This window comes from Chlorocebus sabaeus, chromosome 26 (genome assembly GCF_047675955.1).
Source record: "Chlorocebus sabaeus isolate Y175 chromosome 26, mChlSab1.0.hap1, whole genome shotgun sequence".
NCBI classification, from domain to species: domain Eukaryota; kingdom Metazoa; phylum Chordata; class Mammalia; order Primates; family Cercopithecidae; genus Chlorocebus; species Chlorocebus sabaeus.
In genome coordinates, this window is record NC_132929.1 from 57,068,064 (window position 1) to 57,084,593 (window position 16,530).

The 16,530-nt window shown below is 45.7% G+C and overlaps 1 protein-coding gene across 5 annotated transcripts in view; it reads left to right on the forward strand.

Annotated features, from left to right (window-relative positions):
- Window positions 1-16,530, forward strand: part of CEMIP (cell migration inducing hyaluronidase 1) — a 172,344-nt gene that overhangs the window by 106,017 nt on the left and 49,797 nt on the right. For all 5 annotated transcript variants that reach the window (XM_073012389.1, XM_073012387.1, XM_073012388.1 and 2 more), the window contains 5 exons: window positions 1,944-2,014; window positions 2,979-3,074; window positions 3,752-3,873; window positions 9,627-9,759; window positions 10,505-10,696. In XM_073012389.1, coding sequence (XP_072868490.1) covers window positions 1,944-2,014; window positions 2,979-3,074; window positions 3,752-3,873; window positions 9,627-9,759; window positions 10,505-10,696 — 614 coding nt within the window. The remainder of the gene's footprint in view (window positions 1-1,943; window positions 2,015-2,978; window positions 3,075-3,751; window positions 3,874-9,626; window positions 9,760-10,504; window positions 10,697-16,530) is intronic.

A 16,530-nucleotide genomic window follows, 5' to 3' on the forward strand; every position in this document is an offset into this window, starting at 1 on the left:
TAATATGAACAAAATATTTTTCATCATGTCTGGCACAGAATAAGCACTCCATAAATGTTAACAACTATTTTCTCCTTATAAACAAGAGCCACTGGAAAGATGGGCACTCGCCACCTTTTGCTAGGGCGGTTCACATGGGCAAAGGAGATATGTAGGCAGGAATTACATGTCCACACCTCATTTGTATAGAGACATTCTTTGAGTGATAAACTTAAAGCATCGAAAATCAGTAGGAGAACTGAAACTTGGACCCTTCATTTGTTCACACATTCAGGAAATGATTATTGAACACATACTGGTGGGAGGTACTCGGTTAGACCAGGTGTCCTGAACTCTCGGGGGTAGGCAGGTATGAATGGAAATTGGTGACGGGGCATGAGAGAGCAACAGAGCGGGCAAGTGGAATTTAGTGCAGATGAACACATGAGGATGAGACCAAGAAAGTTCCCATAGAGAGATCAGCAGCTTCGGAGGTCCAGGGGCAAAAGTATGCCTCTCCCAAAGAAGGTGGGGATGGTCAGGCAGTGGCAGTATATGAGAGAGGGCAAGGGATGAGAGGTGAGGCTGGAGGAGGGCGGGAGCAGAGGACCTTCGATTCTGTGCCAAGGAGCTTGGATTTTATCCAAAGGGCAATGGGGAACTACTGAAGGATTTAAGCAGGAAAGTGGACAGTCAAATCTCCAACCTCAGTTAAACACCGTTCAATAGTGACTCATTTTCCAAGACAAGAGATCAAAACAAGAATAATGAGAGCTATTCAGCACCAAAATCGATTGATGGCTTATTGTAAGAGAGGGCTACCGTAGGGGAGGAAAACCTCTTTCCTTCTACTGTTCTAAGTTCTCGGCTGGAGCACCTGCAACAAATCACTGATTAACAGGAGAAAAGCCCACAAATGTAGTAAGTTTTACACAACACAGGAGCCTTCATAAGGAAACAAGGACCCAAAGAAACAATTAAACCTGAGTATCTGTACACGAGGTTTGATGAAGTAGAGAGCTGTGGGAAAATGTGGTAGGACAAGGGGCTTGAGTTAAGCACAGTAAACAGGGGAAAGTTAGCAAGGTCTCTGTTCCTTCAGTTTCCTCTTGGCTTCCTTCTGTGTTTGGGGATAAGGATGATCTGTTTCTCAGAATAAGGAAGGCCCTCTCACATAAAGGTCTTAGACCTGCTTCAGGGGAAAGTCAGAAACTCCTTCCTGCCATTTCACAAATTCCTTGAGCTTGAAATATTCAATATGCCAAGTTGCCATTTTGGGGGGTAGCATGTCCTGAACTCCATTACTGCATTAGATTAGGCATTATGCAAAATGCCTAAAACAAAATGGGGGAAGAAAATCTTCCTGCCCTAAAGCAGCACGTGCTTTCATGGAGGAAAGATGGATGTACAATTTTTGAAAACCTTAAACCGTTTTTTTGCTTCCCTCCCCATTAAGAAGAAGAGAGATTTCTCTCCTTTCCACGGCCCAAGGCAGATGGCTACGGTAGTCAGTCACGTTAGCCTCTGGTATTTTCCTCGAGCTCAACTCTAGGGGAGCTGAGCATGAGAGAAGTAACCTTTCTCTCTTGGAACATGTTTTCCTGAAGGTATCCAAGCACTTGCTTCAGGACATAATTGAGCTTGGCGGGAGGTATGGTAGGTCTGTTGGCTTGTTTGTTTATTTGTGATTCATACTCCCATCTTCTGCCAGAATGGAGCTGAAGAGACTCACAGGGAGCAAACATCAGGCAGGCCAGCGAGCGAGGAAGCCCAGAGGAGTGCTTGCAAAGAAAGGTGCTTCTTCTGGGGAAGAGAAGCCCAGCAAGTGAATGAATTTCCCCCAAACAGCAGGGAGGGACCCTCTTCCACCTGATGCTGCTTCAACTCTGTTCCATCCCCCCACACCCTGTGCAGGTTCAGACTCGTGCAGAACTTTACTTTTGTTATTTGTTTCTTTTTTTCAGACACCCTTGGAGTTTTCTAACTGTGAAAGGAAATCCATCTTCTTCAGTGGAAGACCATATTGAATATCATGGTAATACATAGCTGGCTGGAGGCCTGATTCCCTCCAGTGTCTCTCTGACCAAGAGGTGCAGGGCTTTTCTGAACAGCTCACTTTTCTCTGAGCATGATTGTCCAGCTCCCAATGCCTAGATGAGTGAGTAGCCACTTAACTGGCCACCTTACATGGAAGTGGCAAAGGCCAATGCTGGCCAAAGACCCATCACTTGCGATAATATTTACCTTTTCATGGAAATCTTCATTGACTTAATCTAAAACCTAGAATTGGCATAGAAAAGATAAGAACGGAGATAAAGCCAGCAGGGTTGCTACTTTAAGAGCTAAAACGAGGCCGGGTGTGGTGGTTCACACTTGTAATCCCAGCATTTGGGAAGGCTGAGGCAGGTGGATCACTTGAGATCAGGAGTTTGAGACCACCCTAGCCAATATGGTAAAACCCTGTCTCTACTAAAAATACGAAAAAAAAAAAAAAAAAAAAATGAGCCAGGCATGGTGGCAGGCACCTGCAGTCCCAGCTACTTGGTAGGAGGTCACACCACTGCACTCCAGCCTGGGTGACAGAGAGAGACCCCATCTCAAAAAAATAAAAAATAAAAAATTAAAATTAAAAGAGCTAAAACAACACTTTAGATGGGCTTTCAGGACACAGTGGTAGCCTCCTTTGCCCAGCAAAGGCTGCGGGAAGCGCTGCAGTTCTAATACCAAGGAAGAATTCAGACCGTGAGACATGCTGGAGTTCTACAATCTGAATTCGTTGGGAGGCTGGAACTAAACTGTCAAAACTGAAGCAAAAGAATGGATGATAATCTGCTTCCCAAGTGAATGAATGTCCTGATTTTCTTTTATCTACTTAAAAAAAAAAATTTAAAGAACTGAGTCAATGTCCATGTGTGTAGGCGGATTTCCTTGCCTTGGAATCATAGCTTTTTAAATTTGGGGTTCTGTCCAGCTCCTAAAGGGTCTGGTTTCTCTGACAGGACATCGAGGCTCTGCTGCTGCTCGGGTATTCAAATTGTTCCAGACCGAGCATGGAGAATATTTCAATGTTTCTTTGTCCAGCGAGTGGGTTCAAGGTGAGGAGTTTCAGACAATTTGGTGACCCCTAAGAGTGGGATAGAAGACCAGAAATTACTGTCTTTTGCAGAACTAGGATTTATCTCTTGTACCAGTAGGACCACTTTAATTTTTGCAGAATCAACTAAAAATGTGCAACCAAACGTTGTTTTTAATTAGTCAAGCCACTTTAGCCCATAACCCAGAAGGATGTTGTCCTCTGGCTAAGATTTCAGTTTCACCTCTGTCAGGGTCTGTGGCATTCAGCTTAGTTCACAGAATATCTTTGATGTGGCAGGCAATGGCACTGAACAGGAAATGCAGATAGGAATAGAACCTGCCCTTCAAATAGCCCACACTCAAGGACTACAGAAAGCAGCAATCCTAGTTGCAGTCCTTGGATAATGGGTTTACAGACGGACTTTCTTTCTTTTCTCTTGGTTTATTTGCTTTTGCAATAACAAAGAATATAAATTGCTTTTATAAAAGTAAGAAACTCATTAAGAGAAACTCATTTTTTAATTAAAACGTGGGAGTGCAGGCAGATTGATTAGAACCATCCATGCCCCAGCCTGGTGCAACCACAGACAGATAATGTTCAGTTCCCATGGTACTGAGGACGCTTGGAGACACACTGAGTGTGACTTGCCCTCACAGGCAACCTCCTGTCTGACTGTGCTATTTGCTTTCTGCCTAGATGTGGAGTGGACAGAGTGGTTCGATCATGATAAAGCATCTCAGACTAAAGGTGGGGATAAAATTTCAGACCTCTGGAAAGCTCACCCAGGAAAAATCTGCAATCGTCCCATTGATATACAGGTACCAAACTCACAGCAAAAATAGAAAATAGAAACGTGTTGTTTTGAAGAGGACTCTATAGATCACAGACATTCTTGCCACTTGCATGCTGTGATTCTCATGGCCCTCCTGTGAGGTAGGTCAGTCAAAGAGTACTGTTCCCACTTTAGAGACTGAAGCAGAGGCTTACTATCTGCCCAAAAACCAGGGCTCAGATTCTCTCCTGGGTCCAGCTTCTGAGTTCCTTCTCTTTAACTTGCTTCTTCAGCCATGGCTGAGTGTGCCCCCACCACAGGGATGGGTTTGGCCTCCCCAGCCTCACTTCCCAGTCAATTTCCTTAGGGACCTTGAGTGCACAGGATGCAGCTAGGATTTGGGGTGCAGGCCAGGCCAGCCCAGATGTAGAACACACGCACAGCCTTGTTCTCGACTGAGCTAAATCAAAGCCAGCATTCATAGAATGGACAGTGTTTGCTCAAAATCTTCATTGGAGTTAATTCCATCTGAAGGGGACCTTGATGTTCTCAGTTGGCCCCATCCATCAAGAAAGTGTTGAGTAAATACACAGGCCTCACCATTCACCAGCTGAGCCAGTGGGATACTGGGCTTTGGGAACAACAGGAGAGACAGGAGAAATAGGCAAGGTAAGTGAGATTTATTTCCTTATGCCCAGTCTCATTCCAAGACAAGATTTGAGGCTGCTTAAATGCTTGATAGAGAATTAGAAGTCATTTGAGCTGGGCTCAGTGGATCATGCCTGTAATCCCAGCACTTTGGGAGGCTGTGGGGAGATCACTTGAGGTCAGGAGTTAGAGACCAGCCTGGTCAGTACGGTGAAACCCCTCTCGACTAAAAATATGAAAAAAAAAAAATTAGCTTGGTGTGGTGGTGGGTGCCTGTAGTCCCAGCTACTCAGGGGTCTGAGGCAGGAGAATTGCTTAAAGCTAGGAGGTGGAGGTTGCAGTGAGCTGAGATCACACCACTGCACTCCAGCCTGGGTGACAGAGCAAGACTCCGACTCAAAAAAAAAAAAGGCATTTGAAAAAGGCCATTTCCACCCATTTTATCCTCCTTCAGCCAATAAAATGAGCTACCACATTTGTACAACACTTTTTCCTAGAATATCAAAGCTCACGTCCCAGGTCACCTTGAGTCCCAGGCCATCTGTCTGTGCTTTCACTCCGCCACACCATCCTGGTCAGAACTTCTGCCCTCTGTCTTGCATTGTAGGAAGGAACCCTTATCCAAGGGAGGAGCCTCTGTTCTGCACTTAGCAAAGGCTGAGGAAAACTTTCTCATTATTTGGCTAAGGCTCTTCCCTTCACATGGCTTCAATGTTATTGAGAAGGATTTACCCAGATTAAGTTTCAAGTTGCAGATTCTCCTTGGGTCCAACAGAATCAAAAAGCACTGATCCCCCACAGCACATTCTTTCCAGATTTAATTTTAATTTTCTCTCGTAACCTTGAATGTTCCAGCTTTAATTCTGAAATAGCCATAATCTTATCCCTCCAGTTCACTTGACCACAGGAAGTCTAGCTCTTTACCAACCTCCCCTCTCCAAATACTTCTGGAAATGCTCAAGGAATGCTTACATGGTCTACAAATCTTTCCCGGTGTTTGCTCTGCCAGTTGTCTGGCTCCAGACATTGTTGATTGGAAGACCACCTCTCGGTGCCAGGAAAACAGCATTCCTTAGACATTCTCCACTCTTGCATTTACTTTGCTCCCAGCACAGACACAGGCCCTTCCTTGAATGTCCCAAAACACAATTAAACCCAGGCTGAGAGCTCCGAAAGCCAAGACCCTTCATAGGGACCCAACCCTACACTCTATAGCTATTAGTCTGTTGCCATATTGCAAGGCCTAGTTTTCTTCCAACAAAAAGAGTTCCCTTGACAATACATTCCCCATGTTCGAGTTCTCCATTATTTGAGGTTCAGAGAATAGAAGATCCAACAGCAGTGTGGTCCCCTTACTCAGAAGCTTAGGAAAGTCTTCCCACAATGAAAGCATTCAGAACTCCCAATTCCATAATAAGACCTTTGGCTTTTTCTTGGCAAAACCAAGGTCTATTGAGATGGTCATCTAAAAGGTAAGAGTCATGTGTCTCCAAGGGTGAATTCAAACCTCCATCTCAATCGACGAGAAGATGTTGTCATGCTGGAGAGATCAGTCTTAGTCCTAATTCTCGCCACCAATCTTTAATCAATGGTCATCCCCAGACTTAGCTAGAGCATCTCTTCATACTCATCAAAGGTAAAAATGGTGATACAGAATATGCTCCTGGATGTTTCCAAGGCCAGAAAAACAAAGCCAGTCTTGTTTATGGTCACAAGAGGTGAGAGAAGCAGGATCTCCTCCTTTTAGCAGGTGACAAACGCATCAGCCAAAAGCTAAATGACCTAGTTAATTAACCCAGGGAGAGACTAAGATGAAACAGGACTTTCCACATGCTCATTTTTGCCACTATTGCAAAAAGGCAGTTTTTCTCTGGTCACCTGGTGCCTCTCACCTCCCCAGGCCCTGAGCTCTTACGTGCTCCTCTTCCTGCTTGTGTCTGCCCCCAGTGCCCAACTCCGTGTCATACACAGTGGGCCCCGGGATACCTGCCATGCACTGACATAGCCAGATCCTCTGGGCCAGGGAGTGTCAAGGACATTTGCAACCTAGGCAAGATTGGAGGAGGCAGGTTAGGAAGAAAGGGGAAGCAGCAAGACTGCACAGTTGACCTTAAGAAAAGCTTTTCCAAGATCTGATATTTTGTGATTCTGAAAAAAATAATAATAACAAAAACACACTGTTTCTATGTCTTGCCCTTCGTTCAGTTCTCCTTGGCTGAAAATTCTCTTGCCTCCCACCTTCTCTCTTAAAACCCAGCCACCCTTCGAGGCCAGTGGGATCTACTGGACTCAGATTTCCTTGGAGACATCAGGCAGTCTGTGTGTTCCCCACAGCAGCTGGTACAGTGGCTAGAGGTCGGCCTGATGGTAATGAAAACATATTTTGAAGTCAGAGAAATCTAAGCCTGCCAGAGAGATCACAGCTCTACCACTTGTGAGGTTTGGCATATCAGCAAGTGAGGTGCCCACAGTGCAAAATTTAAGGCAGCCCGCTCCCTCCAGTGCCAACTCAATACTTGCATGACCCCAAGAGTGGGTGCTGCTTTAAATTTTGTGCCCTGGGTACCTCACTCACAGTCTTGTTACTTAGTGCCTCAGTTTCCTCACAGTAAAAATAGGGCTAATAATTGTTTCCTCATGGGCATGTTTTGTGGATTCAGTGCAGTGAAGTGTGCAAACCGAAAAGTGGCCCACACATTTTTTATTATTTAAAATTAATTTATCGGCCGGACACAGTGGCCCACGCCTGTAATCCAAGCACTTTGGGCAGCCAAGGTGGGTGGATCAATTGAGGTTAAGAGTTTGAGACCAGCCGGGCGCGGTGGCTCACGCCTGTAATCCCAGCACTTTGAGAGGCCGAGGCGGGCAGATCACGAGGTCAGGAGATCGAGACCATCCTGGCTAACGCGGTGAAACCCCGTTTCTACTAAAAATACAGAAAATTAGCCGGGCGTGGTGGTGGGTGCCTGTAGTCCCAGCTACTCGGAGGCTGAGGCAGGAGAATGGCGTGAACCCAGGAGGCGGAGCTTGCAGTGAGCCGAGATGGTGCCACTGCAATCCAGCCTGGGCGACAAAGTGAGACTCCGTCTCAAAAAAAAAAAAAAAAAAAAAAAAAAAAAAAAAAAAAAAAAAGAGTTTGAGACCAGCCTGGCCAACCTGGTGAAACTCTATCTCTACTAAAAACACAAAAATTAGCTGGGTGTGGTGGCGGGTGCCTGTAATGCCAGCCACTCGGCAGGCTGAGGTGGGAGAATCGCTTGAACCCGAGAGGTGGAGGTTGCAGTGAGTTGAGATGGCGCCATTGTACTCCAGCCTGAGCAACAGAGTGAGGCTCCGTCTCAAAATAAATAAATGAAATGAAATGAAATGAAATAAAATAAAACAAAATTATTATTAGTTATAATATTGATAATTATTTTGTTACTAATTATTATTACCAGGAATAATAATAAACTCAAGTCTACTTAAAGATCTGTTTCTCTGAATGACGATGGATTCCCTTTTACTCTTCTTATCCAAAACTGAGGTCATTCTTCAGGTTAGAAAAAGGAAAAAAAGAAAAAGCAGCAGAATTAAGTAAATGTTCTCCTGGAATTATTGTTGGATGTTGCACCTGGAAAAAATCTCCAGCTCCCTTCGATGATGTTTCCAGGCTCAGTTCTCAATCTTACGGGGTCTCCCATTGAAGAACATGCTAGCCTCAGGGGAAAATGTCAGGAGGCCGGAGGAGCTGGGCTTACCTTAACTGACCTTGAGCTTACATCTGAACCCCATCAGCGTTGACCTCCGTCTAAAAAGCAAGTTTGCAACCCCTGTCTCTCTGGCTGCTGTGGAGACCACCTGAGATAGTGGGTGTGAGTGTGTTTTTGCAGGAAATGACTGAGTTTTAATTGTGGCTGAACTCACATCCACATGGCTCTTCTTCCAAGCCAAAGATAACGGATCTGCTGGGTTTAAAACAATGTTTCCTAAAAAGTCTCCTCTTTTTTTTTTTTTTTTTTTTTGATCGGCTATACTTTCCTTCCTTATTACCCCAGTCTGGTCCCTTTGGTCTCTATGCCAAAGATGACAGCCACTACAGCCCTTGCTCTAAATTGCATGTCTCTGAATGATAGTCACGGTCAGGATGCAGACACACCCTGGCTCTGGGATGGGCCCCAGCTGGCAGGGATCGTGCCCTCCTGGGAGCCTGCTCCCTAAATTCTCCACCTGGCCTTGTGGCGGCTCACCAGCCAGCCCTCATCCACTGAGACCTCACTCTGTGCCAGGCCCTGGGCTGAACGCTGGGGACAAGGGGGCAGAAACCAGCTCCTTGCCCTCCCAGAGCCCGCCATGTGGTGGGAGGAGGCAGACATTTGAACAAAAGACATTAGGTGGCTTCCGCCTTAGGGCAAGAGTGGATGGGGCTTAGAAGTGTTGCGTTGTAGTTACATAAGTCTGGGTTCAAGTTTTAGCTCTGCCACCTACTGACTTTGTGATCCAGGGTAAGTGACTGAACCTCTCTTAGGATGAGTTTCCTTATCTATAAAAGTAACAGCAGTCTCATAGTTTTGCTATGAAGATGAAATGAAATAATATAGGTAAACATCTAGCTTTATAACTACCCAAGTGGTTCTCAAACTTTCTTGCCCATTAGAATCACCTGGGCAACTTTTAAAAGTCCAGATTCCATGCTGCACCCCAGACACAATCAAATCTGAGACTCCAAGGATGGGGACTGGGCATGAGTATTTTTTAAGGACTCCTCCCCAGGGGATGTGGAACCATGTTTGGCCTGTTGGCCGCTGTTCATGGTGCTGGTAGTGGTGGTGCAAACTGTAAAAAGTGGCCAGCCCAGGGCCTAGAAGAGTGGTTACTTATTGTAGATGCTCCATAAAATGTTCACCCAGCCATAAGCAGTAGATCACTGGTTTCAATATTGAGTACTGTAGGACCTCAAGCCAGGCATTTATCTATTCCAAGACTTTAGGCTGTCTTTCTTATAACAAAAGTGATGGGGGCAATCACTGGGATAATCATCTCAGGCAGTTGTAAATAGTGTTGCAGCAGGGACAATTTTAGACCTCTGAGTATACGTTTAGAACATTAATCATCACCTCCCTTCTTTATAAAAAAAAAGACTTTGCTCTGTAATTTCTGTGTCATTCCCAGGCCACTACAATGGATGGAGTTAACCTCAGCACTGAGGTTGTCTACAAAAAAGGCCAGGATTACAGGTTTGCTTGCTATGACCGGGGCAGAGCCTGCCGGAGCTACCATGTACGGTTCCTCTGTGGGAAGCCTGGTAAGCAGCCCCTTGTCGGGATGCAGATGCAACTATGGCACGGTTCCTTGAACTGGCAGCTATGCAGGCAACCTCCAGACATCTCAGTGAGACAATACTCCCAAAGGACAGCACTTTTGTGACACAGGAGCAGTGGGAGGATCCTTGGAGTTGGCAGGAGACAGCAGAACCCCACCCCGCCCATAAGCCTTTCAGGAAAGGGAAGGGCCTGGTCCAAGACAGTCAACGTACAGATGGACAGAGCTGTCCTCCCCTGCAGAGATGTGCAGCTCTTTGCCTCTTTGGGTGCTATTATTTTAAACCCAGTTCCTAAGGTGCTTGTTAGAAGAGATTGGAAATGGTCGGGTTGTTCTCAGAGGCACTTGGCCATCTCCAGAAGGCAGTCATTAGGAATGAAAGTTTAGGGGGAGAGGTTTATGGCAACTGAAAATAATAGTTGAGAGGAACTATATTTGTTTTACATCTTGAGCAAAGTGGGTGGGGTGAGGCAGCCACATTTAACTCCAGCTAAGAAGTTAGTGGAAAATTCCCCTGCCCAGGGCTAATGAATGGCTCTTTTCTGGTAGGGTTTTTGTTGACTTCAAAAACCTTTACCAAGAGTGGGATGGAGCAAGCTAGTGATTTGGGTTTTGGATAGGCAAACCTGGCATTTAGTTATTTATGGAGGGGAAGGGAAAAAAGAGATAGCCAAAAGTTTGCCAAGGGCAAAGGCCTCTATCTCAGTCTTTCCTGTTTTGGGTTACAGTGAGGCCCAAACTCACAGTCACCATTGACACCAATGTGAACAGCACCATTCTGAACCTGGAGGATAATGTACAGTCATGGAAGCCTGGAGATACCTTGGTCATTGCCAGTACTGATTACTCCATGTACCAGGCAGAAGAGTTCCAGGTTCTTCCCTGCAGATCCTGCGCTCCCAACCAGGTCAAAGTGGCAGGTAGGACTTTTACTAACCCCTTCGTAGACTGGATCAATCTGAAAATTGTTAGGCTTAAAGTAAAGTGAAGTTACAACAAATCTGTATCAGTCAGCTACGGCTGTAATAATGCTGCATAACAAAAAAAATCTTAAAACCTCGTGACAAGTCTTTATTTCTTACTCATGCATCTCCAGGTTGTCTAGGGTTCAGCTTCTCTAGACTGAGCCTGACTCCAGGCTGAGAGTTGGGTTCACGTCACTTCCATATGACTCCCATTCTTCCCAAAACATGTTCTTCTCATGGGGGAGGTTGCAAACTCCTAGTGGTGAGCAGAAACACAGAACTCTTAAGGCCTAGGCTCAAAGATGGCACATTCTCACACTCACATTCCACTGGCTAAAGTAAATCACATGGTAAAGCACAACACAAAGAGGCTAGGGAGGCATATGTCTCTCATCAAGTTTGAGGGGGAGGAAGTGAATATTTGTTAGACAGTTATTCAATCTACTACAAAATTTTTAATCTCTTCTATATGTGGATTTGGGGTTTTTCTTTTTCTTCTCCTAAATCTTGATTTAGATATCCTGTAACTTATGTTATGTGAGGTTACTGGAATCACAGATTGTTAAAGGTAAAAAGAGACTTCAAATATAATCCAGGTCAATTATTCTTAGTAGGGGGAGTTATGTATCAATTAGAGTTCTTTGGTTGTAAGCAACAGAATCCAACTTGACTATCTTAAGCAAAACAGGAATTTACTGAGAGGCTATTCAACTAATTGGAGAACTAAAGGAAAAGCTGAATAACTAACCTCCAAAAGGACAGGGAACAGGGTAGCTTCTGGGATCTGGGTAGCAGGAACTAATGGACTGCATCCTTAAGGCATCATCTTTAAGAACCATGCCTAAGCTTAGGCCCTGGGACACAGTACTCAAAAGTCACCTTCCAGAGAGAGAGCATCTGCTTGGGCTGGTGGCTTGTGTGCTCACCCTTTGGCTAGGAAAGACAAAAACCATCATTGAAAGTTCTTCTAAGACTGCATCAAAGGGATAAATGGCCGTTCCCCAAAGGAAAATTGGTATGTATTACCAGAAGAAAGGGGAATCAACACGTAAGGGGCATTAAAAATATCACATGCTACAGGACCATAGCACCTGGAGGAGTATTATAATATGGGGTTGGGAGAAAGCCCATGGATTGAGAAACCGTATCCAATATACTCACCATATCTACTATTTTGGAAACAAACCCACAGAACATAAAATTCAACACAATCTTTTTGGCTGCCTGAGATGTGCTTGTGGAAGAATCTGTGGTGGCAAAGTTTTAAAAATCTGAGAACATTGATGGAATTCAGTCCTCTTATCTCACTCATAGGGGAATTGGACCCTAGAGGTCATGTGGTGGAGACAGTCCACAAGCAATGTGTCTGTGATGTCAGCGTGCCCACCTTACACTTCAGAACCTGAAAAAGAAGGCTTACGTGTTTTTGAGGCAGGGGTAATTTGGTGAGTGTAACTAAAGAGAGGAAAAGAAACAGCAGCTTGTGGGTAGAGGCCGAGATGACTAGACATTTGTTCCTTGACAAAGTAGCAGAGTCTGCTTTTTAAAATGACAGTGTTTGAACCCCTACATTATTTGCAAAAGGTTTTGGGGTATCTTACCATAAACACAGTCCAAGTAAATCTGGCAACGAAGGTAAAAAAGATGGAAGGAGAATAAATTCAGCAAAACCAGAGGGGGAGGTGACTAAGATTAGCGGAAGAGCAGAAGATACTAAAATAGACAATAAACTTTATCTCTGAGCTCCTTGGCAGCCAGAGCAAAGAAAGAAACTGCACCAATTACTTAACTATCATCCACTGAAAGGAAGGCAACAAGGAGCCCAGAAGACCAAGAGGGACAACTTTCTCTTAGTTCTGAGCCACTGAGGAATTTGCCACAAGGGTTTTCATAAGAAAGATATTCACAACAATGTGAGCAGCAATGCTGGGAGCAGTTTTATGCAAAGATGCCCTCTGTGCGGCTATTTGCAGTTTGACTCCTCATAGTAGATGGGGACATGTTGTTGGTCACATTCTCTAAAGATGTTTTGAAGAAGACATTTTTGGCTTGGGTTTTGTTTGGCAGAGGCAGAATAGAATAAAAATGTGGGCTTTGGAACCAGACATCTGGGATTTGGGTTCCAGGAATGCCACTTATTTGCTGTATGACCTTAGACAATTACATAATCTTTCTTTATGTCAGCTTCCTCATCTGTAAAATGGAGATAATGATTGTGACTACTTTATGGGATTATTGTGAGGATTAAAGGAGTTCGTATATGTGAGGCACTTATAATATTGCCTAGCACACAGTAAGTGCTTAATGAGTGTTAGCTCTTATTATTACCATTAGGTGCAATAATTTAGCAACTATGCTTAAAGATGGGAAAGGAGGAAGGGGCGTGGCTAACAGCAATTTATACCAATTCTGCTCCTTTGGGACAAGCAGGTAGAGGGTGTTGTAGTGAGAGGGAAACAAACTATTTCTATCATTATTATTATTGTTATTACTTTATAGAGACAGAGCCTCAGTATGTTGCCCAGGCTGTTCTCAAAATCCTGGGCTCAAGTGATCCTCCCTGTTCAACCCTCCCAAAGTGCCGGGATTACAAGCATGAGTCACCACACCTGGCTATCATCATTATTAATGAACACCCGAGGTCTGTCATAGGCCTGCAGCTATTTCTGTGCATGTCTCCAGTGCTTCAAGGTGTGAGTGTGCATGTTGCACACTTCCCCCACCCTTAGCCTGGGCAGGTGGCCTTGTCCCGCCCTTCCTCCACGAGGAGGTGGGCAGGAGCATTTCATCATGTATTCAACAAGCCATTAGAAAGCACATACAGGCCGGGCGTGGTGGCTCACACCTGTAATCCCAGGACTTTGGGATGCTGAGGCAAATGGATCACAAGGTCAAGAGTTCGAGAGCAGCCTGGCCAACATGGTAAAACCCCGTCTCTACTAAAAATACAAAAATTAGCCAAGCATGGTGGCTTGTGCCTATAATCCCAGCTACTCAGGAGGCTGAGGGAGGAGAATCGCTTGAACCTGGGAGGCAGAGGTTGCAGTGAGCCAGGATCATGCCACTGCACAGAGTGAGACTCTGTCTCAAAAAAAAAAAAAAAAAAAAAAAAGGGAAAGGAAGGAAGGAAGGAAGGAAGAAAGGAAGGAAACACATACAATGTGCCAAGCTTGTATACGGCATGGTGAGCAAGATAGACATGTTCCCTGTCCTCAGGGAACCTGCAGTCCAGCAGTGAAGATAGATATCCACCAAAGTATTATTCCAATCAAAATAGAATTCCAAAATAGAACGATGACAACTGCTATCAAAGTGGGATATGGGAGGTGCTGGGAGTATAGAAAAGGGAGATTTGGCAAAGACAAACAGGCATGGGAGTCTTCCCAGAGGAATGAGTGACTGAGCTGAGACAGAATAGAAGCTACCTAGGGAGAAGTACTGTCAGAGGGGAACATAAAGTTGAGGGGTGCATGGTGTGTTCCAGCTACCAAAAGGCCAGAGTAGCTGAAGTGGAGAATGGGAGAGCTGCATGGGGCTCAAGAGACAGGGCGGAGCCGTGGTGCAATTTGGGGCTTTATTCTGAGTGCACAGGGAAGTCACTGAAGGGCAGAAGCTTACTGGATTTCCCTTGGCAAGGAAAGACTGTCCAGATCTATGTTTATAGGAGGGTGTCAAGAGAAGCAAGTTCCTAATGATTGTTAAACCCTTGGGTCTTCACTGAATGACTATGTGTCACCCAGGGACAATCGTGAAGAAGCCTCTGGGAGGTCAGATGTCCTCCTGGACTCTTGGCAGGAGTGGCATTCAGACCATCTGAGCTAATGTCACTGTTCACTGTAAGATGATCCATGGGCCTGGGGTAGCGTTTGGGCTATTTAGGAGGGTGAAAGCCTGACTGTGAGCCTTTGCCTGCATGGAGGTGAGAGGGCGCTCTAGGGAGAGCTGCTCAGGGTTTCTTCAGACCAGTCCTCATCTGCACCCCAGGGTGGGTCACCCTGAGGCCTGCATGGGTGGTCTCACTTTGAGCAGGTCCTAACAAAGCAACTGTGGTGCCAAGGGTGGCCCTGAGAATGGAGAACCTGTGTGCGTCAAAGCATGTCTGCCTCAGCCTATGGTGGGGTTGAGGTGTCCATGGAGGAGAGCTGCTCTTCTTGATCACGTTTGACCACCAGGGTCAGCTGCTTCTGGAGGTCCCTGAAGTCTGGACAGAATGCAAGGGGGCAGCTCCAGGCCCCAAGTACCAAGCAGGAGAGGATAAGTGGAGAAGATGCTGCGCCCACCTCAACACCCTGTATTTTCCTTGGGGTTAGCACTGCCTATGCTTGTTTCCCCATTAGCCCCACCCCACCCTACCTCCCCTCCCTTAAACACATTCAGCTCGGAGCAGCCACCTCCTTTGCTCTGCCTGGGAGCTGTGGGGCCCCCATGAAAATAGCAGCTCCTGGTGAACAGCACCAGAAAAGCCCCAGGTAGGGGTGCATGTGTGTGAGTGTGTGAGAGAGTGTGTGTGTGTATATGTGTGTGTTGTGTCTGTCTGTTCTGGAGAGGCTCACATTCCTCCTATTCATCCCCAAGCCCATTCTCTGGCTCTCCATCTCCCCGTTGACAGGATCAAGGACTCCACCCGCTTTTCCCTTTTCTGTGAGCACCCCCACCCACCCAGCTGTCTCTTAGGCTTCTCTCCCCCAGGCTGGCTGCAGACAGGGACACAATCTATCTGGGTCCTCCTTCCTCATTGCTCTCAGATTTCATTCTACAGGACTGTTTGCATTTCCCTTAAGGACTTTCTGATGGGAAACAGATGGGGGTAACATAGTAATGAAAATGCATGAATCACCTAAAAAAAAATTTCAAAATTTTGTCAACCACAGTATGATTGCCAACACCTCACAGTGTGGCAGTTAGAACTCCCCTCCCTTGATTTTCTGCCCTGTTGTCTTTACCACCTCCCCACTTTGCCCGTGAACACCCCCCACATCTTTAAAGAATGCCGCTGTTAGCTAGAATTAACATGAATTTCATTTTCTGTGATATTCCAAGTGCTTCACATAAACCATCTTGTTCACTCTTCACAACAACCTAATACAGTAGGGGCTACTGTTTTCTTCATGACTCAAATGAGGAAACTGAGCCATATGGTGGCCACCAGCCACATGTGGCTACTTAAATCTAAATTGGATTAAATTAAGTTAAAAATTCTATTCCTGGCCGGGCGCAGTGGCTCATGCTTGTAATCCCAACACTTTGGGAGGCCGAGGCGGATGGATCACCTGAGGTCAGGAGGTCGAGACCAGCCTGGCCAACATGGTGAAACCCCGTCTCTACTAAAAATACAAAAATTAACCAGGTGCGGTGGCTGGCACCTATAATCCCAGCTACTTAGGAGGCTGAAGCAGAAGAATTGCTTGAACCTGGGAGGCGGAGGTTGCAGTGAGCTGAGATCGTGTCATTGCACTCCAGCCTGGGGGACAGAGCGAGATTTTGTCTCCAAAAAAAAAGAAAAAAATATTATACTCCTCGATCACAGCAGCCAGGTTTCATGTGTCCAGTAGCCACCAGTAACTAGTGGCTACCATACTGGACAACCCAGAATAAAGCATTTCCTTCATCACATGAAGTTCTAGTGGGCGGCATTGATGTAGGGCCAAGCAAGTCAACAGCTGAGCCAGGATTCCAACTCAGAGCTATCTGGCTCCAAGACTACACGCGCTGCTTCATCCTCCCTCCGTGAAAGCCCTTGTATCCAAGTTCTCCACATGAAGATGACTGTGGGGAACCTGGGTTTATGT